The 27,256-nt window shown below is 35.9% G+C and overlaps 1 protein-coding gene across 2 annotated transcripts in view; it reads left to right on the forward strand.

The window, feature by feature from the left end:
- LOC110167276 (oxysterol-binding protein-related protein 10) overlaps positions 1–27,256 on the forward strand; it is a 100,227-nt gene that overhangs the window by 2,700 nt on the left and 70,271 nt on the right. For both annotated transcript variants that reach the window (XM_020932609.2, XM_020932607.2), the window contains exon 2: positions 25,647–25,822. In XM_020932609.2, the coding sequence (XP_020788268.2) occupies positions 25,647–25,822 (176 nt within the window). The remainder of the gene's footprint in view (positions 1–25,646; positions 25,823–27,256) is intronic.

The following is a 27,256-nucleotide window of genomic DNA, read 5'->3' on the forward strand; positions in this document are numbered from 1 at the left end:
GAGTAATATTTATGTGACAACCAGCTAAAAAAGCACTTGACATGTAGGCATATCTTTTTGTAGCATTCTTTAGATTGAATTGAAATTACATATCTTTGCTTCTAAAAGTCTTAGTTTTCAGTTATAAATGCTAGTCTGTGTAATCCCTCAGTCGTCCAAGTGTGATCCATAGCAAAAAAGATTCAGTTCTGTCAGTGAGACAAAAGCTTTTTGTTATCAGTTTTTGAATTCCTGATGCAGTCATTTGTCCTGTTCTTGATATTGACTAATCTTATCTTTGTTATTTGTGACTAGTCTGTTATAAGAGTATGATGACAATTTTACTAAAATGCAATATTCTTTACAGTGTGACATTTCATGATATCTAGGCCTGTCACGATAACAAATTTTGAAGCACAATATATTGCTAAAGAGAAATAACACGATAAACAGTAATATTATAACAATAAAACAGGATAATCCTAGTTAACCATTTTTAAATAGACCGTATCATTTAAAGGCCTGAGCTACAACAAATGATTATCATAATGAAGCCATAAAAGTTACTTATTCAGTAGCCAGGCTGGTGCCACCACGACGGTTTGCAAGAACCCTGGAAGTTGTAGTCCGTGCCCTGGCCAATCAATGAAGAGCTGTGAAGCCATGATGTCAAACTCAAGCACCTGAGTCCCTTTTGTGGTACAGCACAACAGCAAGCATAGCGGTCGAGATAGATGTAGACAAAGCCATACATTCTGTGTTGACAACAATTCCTGAGATTGAGGATTTAAAGCCGGAACAAAGAGAATGTTTGGTGAAAGGAGAAAGACGTTATTGCCCTTCTTCCTATGGGATTTGGGAAAAGCTTAATATACCAGTTAGCCCCATTAGTGACACATTACATACCTTACGACCAAATAGCAACGATTGGTAAAATAAAAAAATACCTAGAGACCAGTGAACGAATCCTAATGCACAAAGTGAAACTGGCTGATGAATCAGGCTACTTATTCAGCCCTCTACTACTCAAATCTTATGGTATTACAACTAAAATAACAAAAATCTCACCATTACTGCACAGAAAATGTACACACAATAAATACTGGACCCCAAAATATATTGTTCATATATTGGTCAGTATAATTATCATGACAGACCTAATGATATCTTCCAATTCTGAATTTATAGCAGCACCTATTTTAGTCTAGTTTAGCCTACTGAAGAATAGGAGGGTTAGTTTCACTTGCACAGATCGTAGAGTGCATTTTGCTGCATCTGTACCTTATACAGTATTCATGCAGTCCCTCCTTCTGTCTGCTTTGGTCAGCCTAAACATCTGTGAAGAGGCAGGATCAGGAGGCCGTGAGATAAGGAGAATTTTACTTTGAAGGGCTTCTGTTTGTGTTGGATCCTTGTCAGTGGAAAAGAGGGTATTTTCCAAGTGGTTTCATGCATTATAAGTGCACATGAACAGCTGGTAATATAATCCCACAGTAATTATAAGATTTTTTTGTGTTTTTAATATTGTCACTATGTAGGCTTATGCTGGTTCTGGTTGGATTTATCTTCTTAAATGTTGGCCGCTTCAATTTATTTATGTAACCAAAAAGACCCCACTGAGATTGAGATGTTTTTTCTTGTTTTCAGTTTTAGTTTGACAACCATAACCATCTTGTGCCAAAATGGAAATGGTTTTGCGCACAGTAATGCATTTGGGTTTCATTTTGTTGACTTTCGCTATGTTGCTATGGAAACGTCACAATGGGAAATAAATATGCTTATAAAACTGTTTCTATTCTGAATGTAGGCAGAGGTATTTTGTGTCACCTTGTTTTTGGATAGTGCTTGGAGATAATTAAATAATAATGTTAAAAGGGCACATATTACTCTGCTTTCTGATCTGTTATTATATTTTTCTCATCAAAAACATACCTGAAGTTATATTTTGTTGCATCACACAAACCCTGCATATTTAGACTGAGTTCTTCTCTCAAACAGAAAACACTCAGTTCCACCTTGTGATGTCATGTGGTAATACTGGAAGTGCTCCACTGTGTTTTTAAACTCCATACACCTTCAGTAGAGTCATTTGGATCATTTCAGAGAATTGCCAATCTTTTTTGAACAAAAGGTAAAAGGAGCTGAAAACTGAAAACTACCACTTGATGATATCACAAGGTGGAATAGAGCTTTTGAGCTTTAGAGAAGTAGACAGACTAATAATAAAGGATTATTCAACCATTTGCGAATGAAACAAAACACAACTCCAGGTATGTAATTATAACATGACTTAAAACTCACAACAGTAAATTTTGCCTTTAATATTTTATAATGACCTTGCAAGTTGATGTTAATTTTTTTAGTTATTTATGTTGAAGTTTTCCAAAATATTTATAGGACAAAAATATGAATAAATAGTAATAAACAAAGACACCTGAATATTAAGTGACTGATAATGTAATAAAAAAAAACTTGAATGGTCATCTACATGTGAGTTTTACAATTTTTGGTCTGAATTTGTTAGTTGTAAATTTGTAAGTTGTAAATTCTGAACTTTGTCCCAGCAGTGACTGGCCAAACTTCTTTCTTCAAATGTTTTTTAAAACTTTAATAAAAGTATTTATTTTAGCCTGTGAATTATTTTTGAAATCACAAACCACCATGTCCTTACCTCGAGGCTCCTTACATCGGCACTGAAAAGGTTTTATTTGCAATATCTATCCTATTCCACGCACTGTTGCTTCTTGTTGACTGCAGTGTCATCTTCGCGCTACAAAAATATATTTTGGGCCATAAAAGTGCAGTAATGCTGGAGAATGTATTCAGACTTTAATATAACACGTGTGAGCTGTAGGCAAAGCAAAGACTCCCTGATCTCCCATTAAAACGACAGGCTCATGATCAACTGTATGCTTTGTTCATTATCACCCACAGGAATAAAAAAAAACATCACCAAGAACATGCCAAGAAGTAAATCCACCTTATCGTCGTTGGATGACGGGGTGTAATCTTCTGTTCCTCTAATCACATAAGTAAATACATTATATATAGCAATAACAGCTTGTGTCTAAATAGATTCAATTGCCAAGCACCTCAAGGCTATCGAGGTGGTATATCTGTGTAATGAATCTAATTTAAAATGTGATTAAAATTAACCCCTTAACGCCCACTGTCACAAATATGCAACAAATCATTTGGATCAAGATATAAGCCAAGATAGATCCCCAATGCCGGTTTATGCGGTATGCAGTAGATTCCTAGGATCCTTTGGCAAACACTTGTTTCTAATTGGCGCAAATTAGCAGCATACCCAAATTGATATATAAAAAGTGTTTCTCACCTTCCACGGTGGTAGGTCTCTCTCACCCTCATTCAGCTCGGGTCCTCTACCAGAGGCCTGGGAGCTTGAGAGTTCTGCGCAGTATCTTTGCTGTTCTCAGTACTGCACTTTTCTGGACTGAGATGTCCATTGTGTTTCCCGGTATCTGTTGAAGCCACTCTTCCAGTTTGGGGGTTACAGCCCCGAGTGCTCCCATCACCACAGGCACCACTGATGCCTTTACTTTCCAGGCTCTCTCCAGCTCTTCCTTGAGCCCCTGGTATTTCTCTAGCTTCTCGTGTTTCTTTTTCCTGATATTACCATCGCTTGGTATTGCGATGTCCACCACCACGGCTCTGCTCTGTTTCTTATCCACCACAACTATGTCTGGTTGGTTCACCATCACCATTCTGTCAGTCTGTATCTGGAAGTCCCACAGGATCTTGGCTCGGTCATTCTCCACAACCTTTGGAGGTGTTTCCCACCTTGATCCTGGGGTTTCCAGCCCGTACTCTGCACAGATGTTTCTGTATACTATGCCCGCCACTTGGTTATGTCGCTCCATGTATGCTTTCCCTGCCAGCATCTTACACCCTGCAGTTATGTGCTGGACTGTCTCAGGAGCCTCTTTGCACAGTCTACACCGTGGGTCTTGTCTGGTGTGGTAGATCTGGGCCTCTATTGCTCGAGTGCCCAGGGCCTGCTCCTGAGCAACCAGGATCAGTGCCTCTGTGCTGTCCTTCAGACCAGCCCTCTCAAGCCATTGGTAGGATTTCTTGATATCAGCCACTTCAGTTATGTTCCGGTGGTACGCCCCATGTAGGGGTTTGTCCTGCCATGATGGTCCCTCCAGCACCTCTTCCTCTGGACCCCACTGTCTGAGACATTCTCTATATATTGCATGGTTGCTCTTATAGTTGGGCTATAAGAGCAACCATGCAATATATATATATATATATATATATATATATTTATATTTATATATATATATATATATATATATATATATATATATATATATATATATATATATATATATATATATATATATATATATTATCTGTAATCAAATGAAATCTACTTAAAAGCAAAAACACACAAAAATTTTTATATACATGTATATAAATTCAGGCATTAAGGGGTTAAAGAGATTTTTGTTTGTTCCAATACCAATATTTATACTTTTGAAAGGTCCTATATTGCACAAAATGGATTCTTGTGAGCTTTAAGAGATATTATAATGTTCTTACCTCCTCAAATACATACCTGGAGTTGTTTTTTATTTTGTTTCATTCACACATGTTTGAGTAATCTTGGTTTATTAGTCTGTCTACATCTCTCATCTAAAGCTCAGAATGCTCCACCTTGTTTCACCTTGAGATGTGACGTATTCACTGTTTTCAAGTTAACAACTACATTTTACCTTTAGTTCAGTAGAGACTGGCAATTCCAGTAACTGCTCTGCTATTTGGTCGCCACTAGCATCGTGAGCTTCATTTGAGTGGAGGCAAATGTTATGGCTGATGTCACACTCTCTTAGTCCACTTCTTTATACAGTCCATGACTCAGACTGAGAATAGTACTTCATAGCCTATATAACAAAACTGATCCAGATGTGTTATGTAATGTTGTGTATCAAGTAACTACAGAAAAGCTTTGTAAAAATAAAGTATCAATATTAGTGCATTCAAATTACAATTATTGCGCCAGCCAGAAAACATTTAAATTCTATTCAAAATCATGTAAGCTCTGGTTCTGTCCCACAAAGCCTTGCAAAACCACTTTTAAAAACATGAATCACAAAACATAAATGATAATACATCTATTCTTCCTCTAAAACTTTCATCAGACTTGAATAAATAATAGTTTCAATTTTAATTAATATGATTTTTCCTGCAGCCCCATTTTAAACAGAGAATCTCTTTAGTTTATTGACCCATGCAGCGTCAAACCCTGGGGCCAGAGTAAATGTAGACTGAGATAATGAGCCGATGAAAATATCCTAAAAATGAAGCGTTTACTGATATGCCTTTGGTCTGAGGACACATTAGCGACTGCATGACCTTAAATGTTTCTACTACAGTCATGCTTTCTTTGACTGCCGAATTGATCACCATTAAATCGTCACTATAGCAACATCCACAACAGAATGTAAATCTGGGAGACTGGTCAATGTCCAAATCAATGTGCAGTTTCTTTTTAGTACAAGGCTGATGTCACAGAAAGCAGGACCACTACAACTACAGAATGATGAAAATTTTTGCACCACTGCTATAGCAACAATTAAAAATAGTATACCTTTTGAATGGTCAACCATCCTTAAAAGGGCAGCTGAAAGCCTTACCTAGACCACAGTATGAAACAATTTAAAGGTCCTATATTATAAAAATTTAGTTAATTTTAAGCCATGTTAGAATGTTGTTACCTTATCACAAACATACCCAGAGTTGTGTTTTGTTTCATTCACACATGTTTGAGTGGTTGTTTATTATTAGTCTGTCTACATCTCGAAAGCTAAAAATGCTCTGTATGATTTTCTGATGGACAAAATAGCGAAATGGAATCATGTAGAGCGGGTTAATACGAACACTTCAAAACCAAAATGCTGAGGCTCACAGCAGCAGAGAGAGGAGCCACAGTAGTCTAATGTAAATCAATGACTAATAACTTTTAAGGGCAATTTTGTTACAAAGGTTTAATAATCCATGTATTTATTGTTTTGGTTGTGTTTGGTTCAACAATGGTTTATTCAACTGCATTTTTTGTTTAGTCCTAGCTGTGAGCAAAACTACATTAGGCTATTCTTATGCCTATTTTATTTAGGCCTATTGTTTTTGGTTTTGGTCTTGCAGTTCTTGTGTTGTTCTTGTTCTAAATGTTCTTTAGAAAGAAAAGATCTTTGAAAGGATGTATTTGCATTTTTATTCCATTGTCATTATATTACTTGAAAATGGTCTTAGAAATGTCAATATTGTCATTAATCGCTATAATTTCTTGGTCAATTAATCGTTCAGCAAAATCTGTTATCGTTACAGGTCTACACATGACATCACAAGATTGAACAAAGTGTTTTCAGTGTAAGAGATTAGCCTAAATATGCAGGATTTATGTATTTATGTGAATAAAACAAAACACAACTCCAGGTATGTTAATGATGAGGAAATATTATAACATAGATCAGAGAATGACGTAATATGGGTCATTTAAAAAAATTTTGTGAAGTTGTGCTATTGGCTTATGTCCATAACAAGTTCTGAATCCTCTGAGATAAAAATAAGTCCAGGAACAAGCCAAGACATTTAAGGTCTCATCTTTTGACCAAAAATGGTGACCTGGACTGCACTTCGAACGCTGATTTATGTAGTACATTCACATACAGTAAAAGGCTCTCAGGTCATGCAGGTTTGGTCAAAAAGAGGAAATGTAAAGTTATAATGATCTAATACAAGACTCCAGTCATTTTAGCATAGTAGTTTATCCATTATAAAAAAAATCTACTTTATCCACTTAAAAAACATACATCAACAATATTAGCTCTTCCTCACATTCAATCTATAAATGTCTTTTACAGCTGATTAAATTGACTTTTTTTTGCTGTATTTCAGTAACAATTCTAATACAATACATCTTGCAGGATTTTGATACTATTTCTTGGTGTCCAGCTCCATTGGCTATTGAAAAAAGTATAATTCTTTCTCTTTTCTGGTCGATAAGATGAAGATTAGATGAATGGGCAGATAATTAGCAGACAAAGCCGGTCCTGTCTCAGTGGTTCAGAATAGCAGATAGTTCATCTGTTTCAGAAGTTAATACAGCTCTATTATTTCTATTATTAGCTGCCTGGTCAAGCAGTAACCACAGTAACTGCAATACCGGTCTGTAGTATGTCACTTCACACTTTAATGAGCTTAGAAACTGCTATTTTGTACTAATTTAGGTGCAAATTCAGCCTCAAGGCTGATCAAATACAGAGCAGGAATACACACTATAATTTAACTTTTTTTTTTTATTATTTGCATAGCATCAGGTATCTTGTGGGGGATCTGTTACCTGCTTGTCTCCATGAAGATTCCTTTACTTGGAATGATCCACAGTATGGCATTAGACCTATCTATCTTGTATTTATTACAATTGCATGTGTTTTTATTGCTCAAAAATGCCTTGAAAATCTTGCATTTATGCTATGAGCAGAGTCTCCTATCTGCACATATTGTTGACATGTAACTTGGCCCTGTGGTGTCACATACTTGTTTCCATGGAGATAAATAAGTTTAAAGTCATACTCTGGAACTAACCAGCAAACCTGGTTGGCTGCATGTCTGTAACAAAAATAATTTCCCCTTGAGGATGAATGAGAAAGTAATCCTGATTCTGTAAGCAATTACATTAAGCAAATGGCAAACCCTCCAGCTGAAATGTTACGTAGTGCACGTTTAAAAAAAACAACCACAATGTGGAAATTAATATATAATAAATAAAACCCAAAATAAATCAAGTCTGAATGTTTTAAGATTAGAATTCTGAGTCTGTTTCCAGCATTTACACCAGTCACAACACTTCCCTCTGGGTCTGCAGTGTGTTGCAAAATCATTTGGAATTCAGTTTGTTGGTGCTGTTTGTTCGTCCAGCGTTTTGTTTTTATCATTGCAAAAAAATAACCTGAAACTTATTATTATTAGACCTTGTTGCTCACAGTTCTCCCAGACTAAGAATATTTAGGTGTAGATGAATGTGTATTTTTGCCTTTTAGAGTTTGTGCATGTACATGTTCAAAAATAGTGGCCATGAATCTGAGGCACTAAATGTAAATGTGGAAATGAATCAAGTCTGAACGATGGTCTTGTTTTAAGCACTATATATTTATTTATTTGTTTGTTTATATTTAAGAGTTTCCCCATAGAGATCACAGCATGGTCCTATTCTAGTTTTTCTTCCATGTGATAGCCGACAGGTGTGCAGTGTTTTACTTAATAAATCATGGGACAGTTTATTTTGTGGGCGTCTGCTCCAATATTCTTAATAGCAAATGTGTAGGTCAGAGTTTTGAACCCAATTTTCTCTTACCGCACATTGTGTTATTTATTTATTTCCTCTTCTTCTGTTTTATTTAGCTATCACTGACAAAGCACCAATTAAACCTTAAAGGGAAGAAAAAAACTAAATACACAATTTATTTTTTTTCTACTTGTTTTTAGAGCAATGTTACTCAAGCTTTCTCAAGAAGCCCAGCCTTCTTCAGTTGGAATTTGGTCAGCTAATTTAAAGTTCATTTTATTCACTTTTTTGTCTTCCTTTTGGATTTCTTGTTTGGAACTACAGTGGGAATTATGTAGTCTACTTTTAGACTTGGTTTTGGCCTGGAATAGTTCTAATATAGACTTGGTTTAGATCTGGAGGTACACAGAGAGCCAAATGGGTTTTTTTTTTGGCGGTACCGTTTTAGAGCTTAGTGCACTGATAGAGCAAAGTTCACTTTTTATGCTGGACCCCTTTCTTTACATACTCTGCTTTTCATGTGCATAAAGGTTCATAACTGATCTGTAATTAGTTAAGTAAACTTTTATTGTTACAAATATAAACCTAGTTTTAATATAAAGCTCCACTTAAACCCCCTGTGCTCCTTCCTAACTGCATCATTCCTCATTGGGTGCATAATATTTGTAGACAGTTAATATCTTTAAGTGCCCACATAGTTTAAATATAGCTCTGGGCTGGAGGAGGAGGCTGCACAGGGAGGAGAGCTGGAGTAATCATGGCTGTCACTCACTCACCTCCCTTCCTCCCAGAGCAGGCCTGAACAATTTGGGGAAGATATCTAATTGCAATTTTTCTGACAAGCATTGTGATTGGACATTGCGATTTATGTTTTAATTCTGTTTTAAGTTAATGTTTAACACGTCTAAGAGAATTGACAGAAAGATTGAAATATGAACTGAGAAACTAATACAAGAATCACATTTCAGAACATGTTTGTACAGCTAACTAAAGGGTTAGCATTTTCTATGCAGAATAACATACAGATTTTGTTGGCTTCACAGGCTTCAATTTGATCTCAGTTTGATGTGTGAGAAGAGCAGAAGTAGTAGTAGTTTATTAGAAGTATGGCATGGTATGGTATGGTCATGATATGAGGAGCTATGGAAAATGTGTCTGAGGGTTCAAAGATTCATTGTTGTTAAAGATGAAAACTAGGACCAGAACCAAGTCCAAACAAGGAAAAAATACTGGTGCCAAAAAAAAAAAAAAAAAAAATCAGTATCATCAGTACAGATTTTTGAACTGATGTATCGACCAACCAAACCAGGACGTCTAACAAGAACAAAGCAAAGGAAACAAGAACTAAACCAGGAGCAAACTAGTTCAAAATCAATTCTGAAGAACATCCAAATCAGCTGAACTAACTAACTGTTTTTTTTGTTTGTTTTTTTTTTTACGTTGGATCTAACAATTATTTAATGCTTTTCCATCAGTCAACCAAAATTTCAATACAGATTTAGCTTTAGTGTAATATAACTTCTAGTTGTTTTGATGGTCCTGAAAAATAGTGAACATACACATTATTGAAGGACTAAAAAAGACTAAAATCTGAAATTGTTCATTCTATTGTTATATGGACCAGATAATATATGACTATGATTATGACTATGACAGCCCTTGAGAGCAATCATCTCAAATTTCAGAATCTAGATGAGTTTCAGTCAATCTTGCGTTACTTTCAACCCATATTGTTCATGCATGCTGTAGTGGACAGTTGTATTGTACAGAGCTGACAGGTCTCATTGTGTGTGTGGGGGGGTAGACCAGAGGAGCTAATTCTGCTGTGTGTGGGTGGACCATGTCACAGTGAATGTGGAGGTGCTCCGTGCTCCTGCTGGAAAACTGCTACACAGGCACTTTTTCTTTTTTTCTCATAATGTCATCACCACACGCACACTTCAGAGGGCACATGAGAGAATTAGATATACGCCAAGTTCAACAGCCTGCTGTAACAGTAATGGCATCTAGGCCTGTCGCTATAATTACTATATTGACTTATCCTTCAGTATACGATAGCTGAAACAATATATTTTGGGGCTCAATATTTATTGTGCGTACAGTTTCAATTGATTTCTACCAGAGACCCAGACCATTAACATTAAATGTGTAAAGGCTCTGCAGACACTGTCCCCATTTGACAGAAAAAAACTTTGTTGTTCTTAAGTCAAAAGTCACTCTGCTTTAATATGTGTGTAGCTTTGTAATTCTGTTTAAATACTCAGAGCTCAGATTAGGGCTGTGCCAGAAATCAAAAGATCGATAGATCCCATTCCCAATCTCATCTTTGGTCGATCTCGATGATAAGGCATGCATTTTATTCGACAGGTCTACAGTCAAAGCAGTGAAAGGGAGTGGAGCTGATGAGGACTTGCTCTCTTGTTTAGGAAACAGCAGCCTGAACAACAGTACGTCTCTTTACGTCTCCTCACATGTTCACAAGTTTTGACTTACAGTAATTCTGCACAATTAAACAAGTCCAGTGTCTCTCTCCATCTGTCTCTGTGCCCTCTGCCTGCCTCACTCCTGTTTTCTCACTGTTTATGAGTGAAACTTAAGACCTTATGTAGCGCACAGACATTGCACATGTTTCTGTTGATACTGAAGAAGATTGAATCGAAAATCAAGATTGATCAATGTGAGGAAAAAAAAAAAAGTGATTTCCCCCCCCCATATTGCCCAGCCCTAGCTCAGATGCTCTGGAGGGGACTCTGAGGAGGTGACTCAAGGAAGATGGTGAAAGGCTGTTGGTCTGGGGCCAAGATTGGCCTAGGACCTGTCTATATCTGCTGTGACAAGGAGAAACTTTTTTCTCTGAAGTCCAAAAACTCACCAGGCTTTGCAAGTTGATTATTATTGATCATGAAGCGATGAATAATTTGGTAACAATAACAATTTGGTGTCAGAAGTGGGATTCTCGAGTGGTTGTCCATGACACAATGCAGGTGGAATTTGTCTTCTTTTGTTTTCTCTCCGGATGCGTGGAGCTTTTCAAAAAAGGACATGGTCACAGTTATCACACCGTGGAAGTTTCATCCCTACCCAAAAGAGCATTATCCCCCAAAAACTATTCTAATATGATTAAAAAACACAAACTGCCAAACATAAAATAGATAAAGCAGTTTCAGTATTATCGCTTATAGTTATATTTCTCTGTAACAATATATCATACTTCAAAATATGTTATTATGAAAGGCCGAATGGCATCATATGGCTGTGTTTGTGGACAATCTTTTCTTCTAAAGCTATTTTCTTTTTTGGTGGTGTTGGATATTTGTTGGTTTGTTGCCAAGATAAAATGAGTCAGGTTCAGAATTCTTGAAAGTGCTCCAAAGCCAACTCCATGCCAACTAATGTGTTAGTGTATTTATAACACTAAGGTAATGGATTTCAATATTAAATCAAACCTGCAGTATAAATTAATACTAAGCCTGTCATGATAACAAATGTTGAAGTTTGATATATTACTGAAGTAGATATAGACAATAAACTGTAATATTGAAAGTAATGTATACATAATAACCTAAAAGCAGATTTATACCACAAAAACTATTCTAAATCTACAATATTGGCTGCAATAAATAAACTGTAGAATGAAAGACTTTAGTACTTAGTTTGTAACTGTAATGAGTCATAGAAGTTATTAATTCAAACTTTTATGGCTCAAATCTTTCCATATATCCAAAAAATAACCACACATTTCCCATGAGTGCAAAGAAACACACGATAAATATAAACCCCAAATACCCCCATAGCACTTCATGTTTGTAGGCCTGTCACGATAATTATTATTCCATTATCATTCAATATATGTTAAATACAGCAATAATTTTTGGAGGTTAATATTAAAATGGGTTATTTTTCTAGTACTCTTTTTGTATACTATTAGGGAATTTTTTGTAATTGTTTTGTTCTATAATAAGATTTGAACTGTAGAGGGTTGAATAAATGACTTATGACTCATTGTAGTTCCAAAGTAACTACTATTGTTTCATTCTGCTGTTTATTTATTGCTGGTTTTGTTTTATATTTTACATAATGTACATTTAGATTTTTTTATTTTTTTTTGATAATTCTGCACAAGGGTTATTGTGTCAGTGGCATAAATTAGTTTCAATATTATCATTTATTGTCTATGTTTATTTCAACTATTTATTGTACTTCAAAATTTGTTATCATGACAGGCCTACATGTTTATTTTATTTTCAGTTCTTTTGCACTTTTTCACAGCTTTTATAATTGTTTTACAGACTCTGCTTCATATACTAATTGTTCATATCTCCAAAAGAACAAACATTTTAAATATGATCTTTTTTGATACATCCCTCATCTCTAGAACTGAATGTACCAGCTTTACTCATGCGTGGCCAGAAATGGTTGCTTTAGTGAATTATTCAATTATTGATTAACTGCAGTGGGCACAAAATTTACCCATGCATGAATAAACTGGGCATCCACAATTTATAACCAGGTTTTAGCACCCGCTTTTTTATGTGTTCTGAATTTTTGTTGTGTATTTTGAACTTATTTCATGAAACTTGTTGGACTGGTATAAATATGGTAAAACTTTTCATGTGTATTATGCAGTACTATTTGTGTTTGTAGATTTGTCCCTGTTTGCAAATCTGTCCTCTGTATTTGACCATCCTTCAAGAAGTGGCCAGGGGACCATTCTCAGATCTGGAATTGGATCTTGGTCAGGAGTACCCAGATGGAAGATTAGCTGCACGTTACAGTTTAATGTGCAATACAAACTCAATTTCTTAATCAAGGTCCCACATTACCTTATTTTCTGATTTATGTTATAATATTTCCTCATCACAAACATATCTGGAGCTGTGTTTCGTTTCATTCACACATGTTTAACACACAAACCATGCAGATTTAGGTTCTTCTCTCACACAGAAAACACTCTGTTCCACCTTCTGATATGTGATAATACAGGATGCTGTGTTTTTAAACTCCATACACCTTTATTAGAATCATTTGAATAATTTGTGCCCTGGAATCGCCAATCTCTACTGAACAAAAGTTAAAAGGTAGGTCATAACATTACGTGGTGGAACGGAGCATTTTGAGCTTTGGAAATGTAGACAGACTAATAATAATGGATTACTCAAACCCAAACTCCAGGTATATTTTTGAGGACGGAAGAACATAATGACATGGCTTAAAGCTGACAAAAAGCAGTCTATTTTGTGTATTATAGGAGCATTAAATTATTGTTATTGAAACTATATTCTCAACCTCACTGCTATTCTCGCCTGTCGGCATGTAACGGACACGACTGAACACTAAAACCCCTGTCAATCAAAGTCACTGCTGCTCAAGAGCCTAATGAGCCATGCATTATTTAATCAAGCAATCACACACTCCCATCGAGCTCTTCAAAGATCTGAGGAAGCTGTATCAGGAGCAGAAAATCACAAGTTTTTTTCCTTATTGACCGGAGGTGACTAATAATTTTCTTATTCCAAGAAATTACAATGTAGAAATGTAGTAAGAGGATTATATTTTGGCAATCTCTTGATTTCCCTTATTCATGAATTTCAGAATGATGAATAATTAGCCATAGCAGTTAACTATTTAAAATTTGAAACACAATATTATATCTTTTGAATAGGGAAAAACTCCTTAAAACGTTGCATGTAAAATGGAAATGGAAACCCAGGCAAACCGGGCAAAAGTCAATCCTTAGTCTTTTATCTTCAAGACAAAGTGTAGAATTAATGATTTTTTGTCAGACTGGAGAGTTTGTTTATCTGCTTTACATGTTTTGGCTACTTCCTGTAGTCTTCCTCAGAAGTGTCACGTGATGGTATAGTGTGATGGGGTAGCCGCATCTCAATTCCCTTTCCTTCTCCTTGATTCCTCTCCTTGATCCACCATTTTTCAAACCTGATTCATCAGCTGGTTTCACTTCGTAGAAACTGGCTGACCTCACAGCATTAGAATTCGTTCACTCAGTGGTAGATGGGTACTTTTTATTTAACCAATCGCTGCTATTTGCTCTTGATGTATGTAATCCGCAGCTACCAGGGCTAACTGGTAAATTAAGCTTTTCCCAAATCCCGTAGGAAGAAGGGCAATAACGTCTTTCCCTTTGATAAAATCCAACAAACATTCTCTTTGTTTTGGCTTTAAATCTTCGATCTAGGGAATCTTTGCCATCACAGAATGTATGGCTCTTCTCTGATTGGCTGGTGCCCAAACTTGCACTTCCGGGGTTTTTGCGAACCGTCTAGTGTATGTCAATTCCTGGCCTAGTCGCAGGAGAGAAATTAAATTGAATGGAGGCACTAGGTGGCGCCAGCCTGGCTACTGTTTTTCTGCTGTCATTCAAATATGCCTTATTAAGATGTGTCCCAAAGCTCAGAGGAGGTAAGGGAAGAAAACCAGAAAGGAAACATTTGCCTCAGTGAGTTTATATTGTTGTGTAAACTTAAGTACAGGGACAGCAGCAAAGGATGCTTGAAATGTAAAATAATTCTGAATTTGACATTAAAACTAAGGAACTAGGAAAGGTTGTCCCATTCACCCTGAGCTTGTGTCTCCTCTGCTCCTCATTCCTCGCTATGTCTCCACTGTGGCCCATTTCCCACAGAATCAAGGAGAGGAATCAAGGAGAAGGAAGCGAGGAAACGGAAATGAGATGCTCCCAGTATCTTGTAGGCTGCTTTTACTTGGTTTTGCATCCCATGTGTGTGATAAGGTGTACACTCCCTTGTCATGATTCATGCTCCTTGGACCTGGTTTGTGGATCTCAATGGCCTCTCTGATCACGCTGGTATTTGTGGCTTTCAGCATTGTTCCAGTTTATGATGTGGTCTTGTCTCTTGCTGTGGTCAGATATGGCTGTTTTCAGATTTTATGTTTTGCTTGTTCTTTTTTTACTTATATTATGCATTTTTACAGAAACTGTTATTTCTATATATGTTATATCTATATATCTTTGGTACAGATACATACATACTTTCTAGATGGGTGTGCTGTATTTTGAATGTTCTGTCCAAAAATAGACAATGCGTGCGAGTAAATCATTGCCGCTTGAGTTAACACAGTACAAACTAAAGCAAACATTTGGAGGCCAGTTACCACAGTGACGATCTGTATGATGTGTTATTTTTAAGTCTCATATAAAAACAAATAACTTGTTCCATTAAGTTAAATTTATTGGGATTTCTCAGTTGCTGCATGTCCTTAAAGTTGGAAATCCTGTTGTGAATTTGAGACTGTAATTAAAGGGTCCATATTACACTGATCTATGTTATGCTATTTCCTCATACCTGGAGTTGTGTTTTGTTTCATTCACACATGTTCAACATACAAACCCTGCATATTTAGGATGATCCTTTTCTCAAACAGAAAACATGTCATGTCAAGTTAATACAAAAAGTGCTCCACTCAGTTTTTAAACTCCATACACCTTCACTAGAAGCATTTTGATATTATCAGGCCTGGAATTTCCTGAGCAAAATGAAAAGGTAGTAAAAAGTGTTAAATTGAAAGCTACTGTTTTATGACATCACAAGGTGAAACTAAGAATTTTGAGTTTTGGAGATGCAGACAGACCAATAAACCAGGATTACTCAAATATGTGTGAATGAAACAAAACACAACTCTAAGTATGTTTTGAAGAATCAGAGTCATAGTTTGACTTAAAGCTCACAAGAGTTTTGTATTATATATGTTCACATTATGATATGACATATTTTGTAACACTACATTATTTTCCAATTTAGTTATTCTTTTTATACTACATTGTGCACCTTTTATCTTGTATTGGACAAGCGATCAATCACAATGTATTTTCTATGGGCAATTCAGTCTCTCTGTAACACAGCCAATTGCTTTTCCACATTAAAGGGGTCCATATTAAATGCTAATTGAAAGCATTACTGACCAATTAATCTACACTTCTAAATATAGCAGCACTGATATGCCAGCCTCTCCCAGATGAAGACAGGAACACAACCAGGTCAAGAAATACAGTTCATTTTGAGAAGGCATGCACACACTAGAATGAATATAACATTTTGAAACATTTGGACAAAACAGAGAGAAATATGATGGTGACTATACTGTGTATCTTGTAGAATAAACCAGGACTAAATCAGGACTAAACAAAGCTAGTGCATGAGTGAGAAGTTTATAACAAAAAATATATATATCTACCAATATTTGGGACACCCATGTTATAATAATAATAATAATAATAATAATAATAATAATAATAATAATAATATAATAATACAGTATATTTTGTGCATGCATGAATTCGGTAAGCTTAGAGGAAAACTATAGAAAATTCACATATTTAGAGCTAACCTTAAACTTTAAATACATATTTTTGTTGTGTGTGTTTTTGACATTGTAATGGCTGTTGTAGATCTTGATTCTCTATTACTAACTTATTATTAACTTACAACAATATCTAGCTTTTATTTTTGGATGTGAGTAAAGTTTTCAATCACTGATGTTATTATTAATAACACTAACAACTCCTAGTGCCAGAATCATTTTGTTGTATGGTAGCATTTGCCTCATACTTGGTATTATGCTTAAGATAGTGAAGTAAATTAAGAGTGAATTAAGCTATCCAGTGTAGATGTTAGCACAGGCATATGTTCTGGTTGTTGGTGTAGTAAAAGTTAAATTTTGAATCATTTGAGCTTGCCCGTGTGGATATTAACACTAGCATATGTTCCGATTGCCCCTCTGGCCCTGTCATGTGGAGGGTTGGAGTAGAGGATGCAGGTTGACAGTGGGGCGGGAGTTGGAGGATGAATCATTTCTTTGCAGTGGTGTGAAAAAGCAGCTCTCAGCTCTGATCAAAGCTCTGCATCAGAAATGTGCCACTATAGTAGAGACTATAGGCTCTATAGTCAGCTCAACATCACAAACCGGCATTCATTCAGAAATGTGTTTATCCTCGATTTTAGCAGTGTTTCATTTGTTGGACTCCGCGGTGTGTGTCACAAGTTAGAATTTTAATCAAATTGTGATCCAATATTTTCAAATGGTCGATCAGCTTTGAGCTTTGTAATCACATGGTTTACAAGTGATTGCTGTCAGGGATTTTGCAATACTATTGTGGCAAATCTTGCAAGATGAATTTCAATCAAAATCACTAGGACACAAAATATTTTTTTCTTGTGTATAAAAACAGCTAACCCTGTAGTTGAGATCTTTTGTCAATTCTTCAGGATTAAAATGTGTACTTTGAATAGAAAACTGTTCTTAAATATAAATCACTAATCTAATCACAACCATAATGCTTGTCAGAAAAATCACAACTACATATTGTTATTAAATTGTGCAACTCTAAAACAAAGAAGACTTTTGATCTGGAGCATAAGAACATTAAATTCAGTCAAATTAACATTTTTTGTTTAATTTACTGAATTGAATTCCTTTTGTATATAGAACCTATGTATGTATGTCAACTGAGAGATTACACAGACCCATGTACAATGCACAAATGTAATCAGATCTATAGGTTTATTCTAAGATAATGGTAGCTGTAATACAATAACTTTTCCTTAAACACAATCAAGACTAAAGTCCTTGTTATCCAGGTTAGATCTTTCTCCTTACTGTTAATAAACATCAGTGTTCAAAAGATTAAACTGAAACGTTAACAACTAATCACTTCATTCAATATCATACACCATTTTTTGTGTAGACTACTTGTTTTCAGTCCAAAGCCTACGGTTAAATCAAGAGGGATGTGACAGGGAGGCATCTGATACGAAACATATGTCAAACAACTGCTAAATTAAGTAACATCTCAATCACTGAAATAGAGTAATGAATGAAGTAAATAACTAACCAAACACTGACATGCACATGAACCTTTCATGTTCTCTGTCAGAGCCAACATAGTTTACTACATTACCCATAATGCTTTGTGTCCCTTCAGGCATTTGACTGAATTAGGAGCTAAAAGAGCAGAACAGAGAAGTGCTGACAGCCCATTTCCTCACATCAATGTTAATGCGCTTTGTAAATGGCACTGGCTCTTTCTGCTTTTTCAATGTGATGTGTTTGATGTTGAAGTCTTATTTCTCTTCAGTTTAAGTGGTTTATTTTGAGCTGATTCTGAATGTTTGTGGTCGTGAGGAAGTGAAAATCTCTTAAACGCATGTCAGCACCGAAATCAATTGTAATCACTTGTTAATGAATTGAGGAGAGTTAAATGTTGTTTTTACTTTGTGTTGTATTTGAGGAGTAAACACTTCAATTAAAGCTACACCTCATAACTTTTCTGGTGAGGGGAGTCTGCCTGCTTGATCTTATTCCTATGACTCTTACGGGATGTTTCACTAGCCTGATTCAAAAGCTGGTTTCACTTTGTGGAAACCGTCTTACGTCGCAGACTTTTAAAAAATTTAATCAATTACTGCTATTTGGTCGTGACGTATGTATTGCGTCGCTAAAAGGGCTAACTGGTATATTAAGCATTTCCCAAATCCCATAGGAAGAAGGGTAATAACGTCTTTCCCCTTAAAAGAATTCACTAAACATTTTCTTTGTTCCAGCTTTAAATCCTTGATCTTGGGAATTGTTGCCAACACAGAATGTATGGCTCTTCACTGATTGGCTGATGCCCGAACTTGCACTTCTTGCAAACCGTTTAGTGCATTCCGATTCCTGACCTAGTTGCTGGAGAGCAATGAAGTGGCGCCAACCTGGCTAATGTTCCACAGCAGGGCATTAAAATGATCATGTTTAGGTCTTTTTATTCAATTACACATGTTTTTATTGCAAAGAAGAAAAACTTTTATTGTTACTGTGAGTGGGATTGCCTCTCCACAGATCTGATCTTTAATTTGGCATGTTGGCCTCACCTGCTTTGTGGCAGTAGATAAGTTTAATGCCATACTGTGGAACATTCTAGGCAAAGCAATGACATCTCCATTGCTGCAGATCCTCCACCAGAAAAGTTGCACAGTGCACCTTTAAGATTTTGTGTAATTCAACATTTTTTATGACTTTTACAATAAAGAGGTGTGTGGGCCAGCTTTAATATAACTGACCCATAACTCCATAAAGCCTGCTGTAATGTTGTAGTCAGTCCATCCCTTCTTTTCGCTGAATGAAATGTGAGCGTGTTAATTCTGATTTGGTGGAGTCAGTAGCGTTTTGCTCCACACATTTGTCCATTAACGGAGCTGCCAGGACCTGAAAGGCTGAATATGAGACCGTGGTTAGTCCGGGCCCCATCCATCACGATAAAAGGCCTGTGCTGTAGTTTAGCTGCTCCGCCTCAGGGTCAGCAACTCTACTCTGCTGACTGAACCAGGACTGAGAGGGACGGAGAGAGGGAGGAGAGGGAGGAGAAGAGAGAGGGGAAGGGGTTGAGTGATGGGAGAGAGGAAGTGGAGGTTTTCAAGGGAAAGGGGAGAGAGTGACAGGAGAGAGAGAAGACAGGGACAGAGGAAGGCGAGTGGAGAAAGAGAAAGAAAGAGAAGACAGTGACAGAAATAGGTGAGGGAAAGGGAGAGAGGAGTGGGACAGAGGGAGGTGAGGAGAAAGAGAGTGTGATGGTGGAGAGAGGGAGTGGATACAGTGTGGGAGGAGAGAGAGAGATGAGAAGAAAGATAAGGGAACAAAAAGAAAAGCATTTCTGAGAAGAGAAGGAGATGGGGAGAAGTTAGCAGCGTGCAAAAGAGTGCGATGAGAAAGGGGAAAGAGAGAGAAGGATGAGGGGGTGAAACAAAGGTTAGGGAGAAAAAGAAGATCATGATAGAGCGAGCGAAGGCAAGAGAGAAGAAGATGATGTAGACAGAAATAGAAGAAGATGGTAGAAAGAGGAAATAAAGATATGAAGAGAAGGGAGAGGAAAAAGTAAAATATGAAAACATGAGAGAAAGCAAAGAGAGAGTGACAAGAAGCCATGTTAGAATGCTTTAACCTCCTTAAACACAAACCTGGAGTTGTGTTTTGTTTCATTCACACATGTTTGAGTAACTCTTTATTATTAGTCTGTTTACATCCTCAATGCTCATAATGCTCAGCTCCACTTTGATGTCATGAAGCGATAGTTTTCAAGTTAACAGTTGCATTATACCTTGTATTTGGCATAGACTGGCAATTATCCAAATGATTCTAGTGAGAGTGTATGGAGTTTAAAACACAATGGAGCACTTCCTGCATTACTAAATGACATCACAAGGTGCAAGGAGTGTTTTCTGTTTGAGAGAAGAACTCAGTCTAAATATGCAGGGTTTGTTTGTTAAGTGTCAATGAAACATAAAACAACTCCAGGTATGTTTGTGATGAGGAAACAGCATAATATGAGCCGTTTAAGAGAAGGGGAGAGAGAAGAAAGAGAAAAAGAGGGTGAGAGAGAGAGAGAGAGAGACTCATCTTCGTTTGATGGAGTGACACAACTCTGCCTCCTCTCTCCGGGGGTTCATGGGAAAATTCACTTACAAACACAACATTACACCACCCTTTGCATATTGGTAAAAACTATTCTGTCATATTTATGTGTTATATTGAAACTCACATTCTCCCTGTAGTTTAAGTACCAGTGTGAGTATTTTTATTATCTCCTTCTCATTCAAAGCCCGTAAGAATTTCTGTTGCTGTCTTGTCATGTTATAACATAATGTCGTGTTACTGTGGGAGTCACCAGGCCCCCAAACAATAAGTAACTGTCACCTCAGCTCGTGAACAGGGACTTAGGTCTGGTAGTTCTCTTGTCTGTGAGACCACATCTTATTCTGGTGATAATGTACAACCAGATACTTTTTTGTACTGCTAACTTTTCTGACTTGTCATAAATGTTCATTACACGCAATATTACAGGACTGGGGTATTTTACACATAACACATATATCAGGTTTGTGACATTGCTGTGTACAGTTTTGTATCATGTTTTTGAATATTTATGGAGAATTGTCATGTGAGAGCGAGGATGAAGTAGACTGATGAACTGAGCATTGGACAGAATCATACAGCTAACCGTAAGGAGGGTTTGAATAGGGCCTGGGAGTGATGGCTAAAATACTCAAACAGGCATGGATGACACCTAAAACCTCTTCAGTTGTGTATTTGTTCTGTTGTGTATTTGATGAAGGAACAATATTATTACATGCTCCTCCTCTTTAAAAATCAAGATCAAATGAGATAAATATAAAACAAAAATCTTCTGCAAGGTTTTTTAAACTCTGATCTGATACATTTTTAAACCTGTTGAGGCGGCTGCATTCCCGATATTTTTTAAGCGTGTGCAATGATGCGTCACCAATTAAGAATGCATGAGTAGAAAGGGGAATTTTTGAGCGAAGACATCTTGATACCAGAGAATAAAGATTACTCAAACATGCATGAATCACGCTATACAACTGAGTGGGCAATTGAGAATGGAAAAACAATCATTAAAAAAGTGTTATATAAACAAACTTTAAAATCATATAAATTCAGATATGAAGCCAGTGTATAAGACGTCGAGTGTATTCCCAGTTGGACATCTGAAATACCTGGGCTATACAGATCTTGAATGACGTTAGCCCACCATCGCCCCTGCTGTGATAGAGGACACACTCTCTTTTTTTCTTTCCTTTTCTCTTATCCTTCACTCAGAGCAGAGATGACAAAAGGACACAGCTACAGGACAGATTTCTGACTGTACCTCTTCTTCAGGTTTAGTGTGGGGTTGATTGTGATCGTGATGAGTAGAAAAGGAGGGATTGATTATCGAAGGAGAAAAAGAAAGGGAATTTCACAAACAAAGAAAGGTCATGTGGTCGCCTGAAGGCATTGCTAAGTGGAGCGAACAGGCTGGTCTTAATGTCAGGCTGTACTGGACAAGATCTCCTGCTCTAAGATCTTACAAAATGTTCATATTTGTTTTAGTAATACAATGTGTGCAATTGATCAATTTCTGAGATACAATGATATGTAGGCCTGTCACAATAACAAATTTTGAAGTGTGATATATTGGTGAAGCAAATATAGATGACAAACTATAATACTGAAATTTATACCCTTGTCATGATGACCCAAGAGCAGATTTGAAACATAAAAACTTTTCTAAATCTACAGTACTGTTAAAAAAAAAACACAAGCTGTAATAAATAAATAGCAGAATAAAATTTAAGTACTTAGTTTGCATCTGTAATGAGCCATAGAAGTTATTAATTCAACCTTTTACAGCTCAAATCTTATCATATATCCAAAAAATACCCCCCAAATTTCCCACTACTGCAAAGAAAATATGCTCGCAATAAAGACTGACCTTAAAAAATATAGTTCTAGTTACCATGCATTGAACGATAAGACGATAGAGTATTTATTGTGACAGGCCTGTTGATATGACTGTTCTAAAGGTGCATTGCCCAACTTTTCTGGTGGAGGGCCCCCTGCTTGTCTTCATGGTGTTGTGGTGTTATTGTTTTGTCTAGAATGTTCCAAAGTAGAGATTACACCTTTCTATCTCAATTTAGACGACTATCGGCATTACAGGTCAGATCTGTGGAGAGAGAGTATTATTGAATTTTTGAGCAATAGAAACACGTGTAATGAATACATGTTAGATAGATATATTTAATGTCACTACTGTGGAACCTTCCAGGCAAAGCAATAACATCTCCATGGAGACAAGTAGGTGATGGACCCTCCACCAGAAATGTTGCGCAATCCACCTTTATTTAAGATGAGAGGTCCATGCCTAATCCTCTGTCAGTAGCATGTGGTTTGGAGCAGAGTTCAGAAACATTTGAAGAAGAAATTTGACTATATTTTGGTGCCAATGATTAAAAGTCTGTGTTATTTATGACCAAGAAAATGTATATATAAAGGCATTTGTATTTGTTTTCAATAAGACAAATTATAGACCTGTCATGATAATTACTATATCGACTTATTCAGTACATGATGAATATTGTATGGTCTTTTTTTTCATTTTTTTTTTTCAGTATTGTACATTTAGAATAGTTTTTGTAGTATAAATGTCTATATTTTCTTCTCACCAATGTAAAATATAATCTAATACTGTCGTTGATCAATATGAGAAAATGTTATAGTCATATCTCCTGGCCTTATCACACCTGCCACAGTAAGTTAGTTGGCAGAACTGTTCATTGCAGTTCAATACCTATAAAGCTGAGACAATATATGACGCACGGTGTTTTGTACAGCCTCCAAAGTGCTATGGCTTTCCTTTGGCAGAGGCCGAACTTATAAATAAGAGTGAGATGACACACGAGATTTCTCAGTCTTGTAGAGAACAATCTTGTGAAATCTGCAGCCAATATAGTGCACTGCAATAATACTGAAAAAGAAAGTTGTGAAAGTTAAGTTATAATATAAACAGTATTTATATTTATCAATTCACAGCATGGATGTTTTTTGTGATTTTGAACCATTTTCATCCTAATATATAATTTTTATTTTTTTTTAATTGCATTTTACTTCAGTTAATGAGTTGTTTTGTTTCATCATTCACCACTGATGAAAAATTTGAGTCTACTTTGAATCATAATTGCACTGTTGTTCTGCCCATACTGTATATTTTGTATATACAGTCTGTTTTAATCTACCTGATCATTATCATTAGTTTATGTTTACTATTATTATTCATTTAATAATATTATTGTATGTATGTTCCTAGTTTGTGAAAGTGATAATCAAAACATAAATGTGATACGGCTTGGAATGTTCCACATTATGACATTAAACAGATCTACCTTACATTTATTAAATTAGAGGTGGTTATACACCTCAAAAATACCTAGAAAAACAGGCATTCTGGCTGTGACTGGGTTGTCTCTCCACAGATCTGACCTGTAACTTGGTCTGGTTTCGCCGTCATGAAGATAGAAAGGTTTAATGCCATACTGTGAAACATTCCAGACAAAGCCAAATTATCTTTAAGAAGAAAAGCATTTGACGGATCCTCCACCAGAAATGTTACACAATGCACCTTTAAATTATGTCTAAATTGAGTTCTCGTGTCGTTCCCACATATGCAGCCATACTGTGAAAATACCCCCAGACTATGTACATGTGCAGAGGCAGCAGCAGCTCAGAGGCTCAGATTCACTTATCTGTGACTGAGTGTGATTCATTAGTCACAAAGGGAAAAAACGCTGGGTTTAATTTCCACGCCTTGAGCTCTGGTTTCTGCTCAAGATGGTCGCTGTAATCACAAAGTCGTTTAGCTGAGTCTCAGAGGAGCTCATGTGGAAACTGAAGCGGGTTTAGTAATGTTCACAACAGTTAGAATGGGAATCTGTGGCCAAAATGCGGTTATTATTATGACTGAGGTGGAGTCGGTTGCCAAGTTAGTGTATTTCCAAGTTATACTTAAATGTCTATCTATTTAAATGTGTGCATTATTAGTCTAATCAGAGGATACAATACATGACTCACTTGTCAAAAAAGATCTCAGTACTGATAACAAAACAAGTATCTCTGTCATGATGATTTCTATATTGAGTTATTGTTCAATATATGTTAAACTGAACAATAATTCTTGGGGGTCAATATTTATTAGGGGATCTTTTTTCTTTGCACTAGTGTGGAACTTTTTCTTCTGTACTGCAGTTAGATTTGCGCTGTAGAGAATTGAATAAATATTCATAACTCATTATAGATACACACTAATTACTAAGTGTTTCATTAAGATTTGTTTATGTATTGCAAGCAATTATTGCAATTTGAACCATGTTGTACATTTAGAATATTATTTGAGAGATAACCCTACTTTAGTATTACTGTGTCAGTGGCATAATATGTTTTCAGTATAATCATTTATTGTCTATAATTTTTCAGCAATAATCATTCTTCTTATTGTGACAGGCCTAAAAAGGACATTTACTACACAAAATTTAAACAATTATTTTATTTTGTCTGGTTCTGGTATTTATTTTAGTAGAAACTTTGTCTTATGTCTGGTTAGTCTTTGTTTATAATCCCTTCATTTAAAGCATTTAGAAACTTGCTTTTAAACCCAATTTCAAACCTAAATCAGTTTGAGTAAAGTCCTGCTATAGATCTGCATTAGATCTGGTCAGAAAGCCATTTTTTGTTCTTGTTGGTTTTTTGTTCTTATTGGATAAAGTGTGAGCAGCTGGTTCAGCCTCATTACAGTTAAAAGTAATTTATTACAGCTATTAAACTTCTTTTTCTATTACACACCTATTAAAATTAAAGAGGTTACATATTTAGTACAGTCATTAATTACAACTTTGTCTTAGCAAGTAGATCAACAGTCCATTCAGTTTTTCTTTACATGTGACTTCATCCAAACTTCTGTCTTCTCCTCCTAACTTCTCTATTGTCTCTGTCTCCTCTGTTGCAGGTACTTTGTTTTGGACCCTGATCTGGGACAGCTGCTGTACTTTGTGAATGAACAAGGAAAGAGCCAGAAGCCGCGTGGATCGCTGCCTCTGATTGGTGCGTCCGTAACCCCAAGCGATGAGGCCCCGTACATGTTTATAGTGAGCTCTGTGAATGGAGAGCTCTTCAAACTTAGAGGTGAGACTCACGAACCAACATACTGTGAATTACACTATCAATTATTATCAAACATGTATTTTGATTGGCCATTTATGAATGAATGGGTCTGCTTGTTTATGACTTGAACAAGAACTACCTGTATTTTCTTTTTAATTGAAACTAAAATAATATAATCTAATATTTATTTACAGATTTCCAACTTGTTATCTAACTGTTCATCCACTTTCTATTGCTTATGAGAACTTATCCTGACTTCATCAAGAACAATAATTATAATTGTTACCATTGGCTGCTCAGGTATTTATGCCATAAGGACTTGTACAATACTGTGTAATGTATTGATGTATCTGCTAAAAAGAAAAACATATTTGGAGTCTGTCATATACATCCAAATGAAACTAAACAATATTTGATATTGAATATTTCACTGTTTTGCAGATTAAGGGATCTGTTGTGTGGTTCAATAGACAGGTTGGATGCCCTTCCTTTTGCAACCTGCCATGTGACTAAATCAGACAAGTCAAACTCAGGCCCAGGAGCCAAATTTGGCCCGCGATATAATTATAGATCAAATCAAATATGTATTAGAGCTGGCTCGCTGGATACAGGTAGACTATAGAGACATTATTTATTTAAAATTTAGTTATTATATTATATTATGCTTGTTCTGGATTCAGTGTTTAAGCAAAACTATTATTAAACATTTGTTTTAACCAGAAAAGGTTTAACATTACATTACAAGAAAAAACATGGAGATGTTGTTGAAATTTTTCAATAAATATTTAATTTGGCCCAGTTTTTAATTTTGTCCCTCTGTGAATTTGAGTTTGACATCCCTGGACTGAATAGATACATATACCTAAAGCACCTCATTTTGTTGTTTAGTATTAGTATTATTGTTGAAGAGTTGCAAACAGAAATATAGATACATGATATGATATGTTACATTTTTGTAGGAGCTAGAGCAATACACTTTTGCCGTATTTTAATTGAGATTTAGTCATTTCTAATCATCAGTGAGCTGCTTGTATTATTAGATAGGTAAAGTCCACTGGCACAAGTTAAGTGCCCATTATTTAAAGAGAGAGAATTAAGTTAAATTTACTTTTTGGAGCTTTCTACTGTGTTACAACGTTATTCCCTCATCAAACTTATGAAACATGTTAATAAGTTGTTTTTGACAAATACAGCATTTTCAAAACAAGAAAAGGTAACTTGCTAATCTAAATATGTTATGTATTAACAGTGAATACCCTCTCTTTAAAGTCTGTATTGTTTATATGCATCACATTAATACTGAAGCCATTTTAATTTGCTTTTAATAAGGATGAAAATTACAACTGAATCAAAATGTGCGATCGATCAACACAAGAAACTTCATTATGCTAACTTTTTGTCATATTGCCAGAGCAGATTTAGTTGTTATAGATGCTATAACTGTGAAGTATTCTG

Source organism: Boleophthalmus pectinirostris, unplaced genomic scaffold, assembly GCF_026225935.1.
Source record: "Boleophthalmus pectinirostris isolate CB_2022bp ecotype Guang Dong unplaced genomic scaffold, ASM2622593v1 HiC_scaffold_21, whole genome shotgun sequence".
In the NCBI taxonomy this organism is placed as follows: Eukaryota; Metazoa; Chordata; class Actinopteri; order Gobiiformes; family Gobiidae; genus Boleophthalmus; species Boleophthalmus pectinirostris.